General features: G+C 40.7%; 1 protein-coding gene across 1 annotated transcript; it reads right to left on the bottom strand.

Annotated features, from left to right (window-relative positions):
* Positions 1–822: 822 nt before the first annotated feature.
* LOC116023612 (mitogen-activated protein kinase kinase kinase 18-like) lies at positions 823–2,592 on the bottom strand. The gene has a single exon (XM_031264617.1). It carries the CDS (start codon positions 2,236–2,238, stop codon positions 823–825), a length of 1,416 nt encoding a protein of 471 aa, XP_031120477.1. The 5' UTR covers positions 2,239–2,592.
* Between the last annotated feature and the right edge of the window lie 304 nt (positions 2,593–2,896).

Below are 2,896 nucleotides of genomic sequence, written 5' to 3'. Positions count from 1 at the left end.
AATGTTAGTTTTGTGTTTTCTAAACAGTTTGCGAATAGAGCTGTTCAAATGTACTTTGTACCTGCACAGGTAACTTAGTTGATTCTTAGGTGATAGATTGTGGACAATAACACAAGATTGTACACCCAATATATTGGGCTCCTTGTGAGCACCATCTCCACAAATCCTATTGGGGCGGAGTGTGGAAGCCTTATTTCGCCTTTTATGGACACGTAATTCAAACCCAAACTAATATCATGTGAAGACCTTCGATCTAGAACCACTATAATTAAATTTAGGATGCGTTTGGTTCGCACATGGGAATCGGAATCGGAATGGGTATCAAATACTTGGTAATGGCAATGGGTTTTGGTGAAAGTATTTAGCATGTTTGGTAGTTGGGTGGAATGAGAATGATTATTAATAGTTGGGGAAGAAAGGAGGAAGGGAGATGAAACTCTTATTTAATAAGGGTATGGTTTTCTCATTAATGGGGTATTCCAAACCCATACGCACATGGGAATCGGAATCGGAATGGGTATCAAATACTTGGTAATGGCAATGGGTTTTGGTGAAAGTATTTAGCATGTTTGGTAGTTGGGTGGAATGAGAATGATTATTAATAGTTGGGGAAGAAAGGAGGAAGGGAGATGAAACTCTTATTTAATAAGGGTATGGTTTTCTCATTAATGGGGTATTCCAAACCCATAGTAGCATTCACAAAACCCATCAACCAAACACAACTAATCACTTTTATACACATTCCTTATACCTAAACCCACCAACCAAACACACTCTTACTATCTAAAAATGTGTGACTTAAGTGAGGAGAATTTAGTTCTTTTAAGCAATTGTGAACTTTGTAGCTTGTAAATAAAGCGAGATACAAAAGAATCTAGGGTCTAAAACAACATCGGACACCTGGTATTTGGGGCAAATGGGTGTGAAAGGAATCAGAGCTTGAGGGTGTTTTTGAATGAGAAAGCAGAGAGCTTTAGAAGAAAATGAAGTTTTTAATATTATGTTGTCATCAAAATCTTGGATCCATGATACAAAAGCATCTCTAAAATTTTCACAGGACAATACAATATTTGTCCTAGGATTAACCCTATCATTAACGCTAATCTCATCATCATCAGGAGAATCAAATAACGGAGCTTCATTAACAATAATTGAGCTCTCCAGATCTTCTGGACAAAGAATTGAAATCAAAATTGGTTCCGAATCGGTTAATTCCTCTTCTTGGTTGTCTCTAACTGTCATCCAACCGCCGTCCTCTTCCCAGTCCGGTAGTCCTTCGCCGCCGGCCTGAATAATCAGGCGTCCGATCCGGTTCGCCGGAAAACCGGCCGTGGCCGTTGACTTACAAAAAGATCGTGAAATCTCGACGGAATTCCAAACCGCTTGGTCCATCACACTCGTCGGAGAATTTCTGACAAATTCGCCCACAAATTCTTTAAATGTCACGGAGTTTGAGCTTATACTCCGCAGAAACGGATGTTGAAGAAGCTCCGCCGCCGTCCACCGCCGTTTAGCGTCTCGATCCAAGCATTTTCCGAGGAATTCCTTAGCCTCGCCGGAAAACCACCGCGGAAACTCCGGGACGTCGCCGGAATTCGCGATTCTGTACAGGGCAGAAACAGGGTCGTTCATGTCCTGCCAAGGAGCAGACCCGGTGGCCATTTCAATCACCGTGCATCCAAACGCCCAAATATCCGCCGGAAAACCCTGCTCCTCCCCTTTCGCCACCTCCGGCGCCATGAACGCCGGCGTGCCGGAAAATGCCGAACTCGAAGACTCTTCTCCGTTTTCCAAGAACCTCCCGCACCCCAAATCCCCAATCTTAACAACGCTATAATCCCCACTAACCAATAAATTCTGCCCCTTTATATCACAGTGCACAAAACCCATAGAGTGAAGAAAATCAATCCCCAATAAGATTTGATGGGCGTAAAATTGAACCATGGCCTCGCTGAAACGACCCCGTTTTGCCAGATCGGAGAGAGTCCCGCCGGGAACATACTCCAAGAAAAGATTGTACAAAGCATTGTTGTGCTCGTACGAAATGTCACATCCTAAGCACTTAACAACGTAGGGAGAATCGAAGTGGGAAAGTATATCCTTTTCCCTTTGCAGCATGCCGGAAGAAGATAAGTGGGTGGACTTAACGGCGAAGTGGTGGCCGGGGACGGCGGCGGTGGCGAGGGAAACGGTGGCGGAGGAGCCCCGGCCTATGGTGGGACCTCTAATCCACTCCATAGGAGAAGTTTGAGGTTTTTTAAGGTGTGGGTATGGCGGAATTAAGGTTGAGTGAATTGTGGAATGGTTTGGAGAAAAAGAGAGAGTGTGTGTGTATATATATGTGTATGTATGCCTAGAAATGCAGCTATGTTTTGAATGGGTGTCTTTATTCCATTAGTGTTGTCTTTATACAAAGAATCTTTCTCGGTATTGTCCTACGACGGCCACAAGTCTCCCTTTTTTTTTTTTCTTTTTTTTTTCTTTTTAAAAAAATAAATTTCGAAATCTCTTATTATAAACTTGGAGAGTTTCAAGCACATGCCAATGGGCTTGTCCTTAACATTTTATACTTTTAATTTCAATTTAATTGGAATATTTATTTAATTTAAGAATAATACTATTTTCTCCTCTAGATTTTTTTCTATTAATCTCCATTTTATGACACGATAATAATTTTTTTTAAAATTAGGATAAAATTATCTTGATCAAAATTTTTCATCATCTGACGTGATCATGCTTTTTTTTTTAATCTATTAGGTACTGTGAATTGGTAAACTATAATATGTGTTAAAAATGAATCAACTTTTTTTGACTGAGAATGAATCAAATAGATTGTAGGTCAAACCAAGATTTTTATTGTTTGATCATCACAAGCCAATTGCATACTTTAATTGGG

The sequence above is a fragment of the Ipomoea triloba genome, chromosome 6 (assembly GCF_003576645.1).
Source record: "Ipomoea triloba cultivar NCNSP0323 chromosome 6, ASM357664v1".
NCBI classification, from domain to species: domain Eukaryota; kingdom Viridiplantae; phylum Streptophyta; class Magnoliopsida; order Solanales; family Convolvulaceae; genus Ipomoea; species Ipomoea triloba.
The sequence above is the reverse complement of the archived record's forward strand: the minus strand, read 5'-3'. Positions and strand labels throughout refer to the sequence as shown.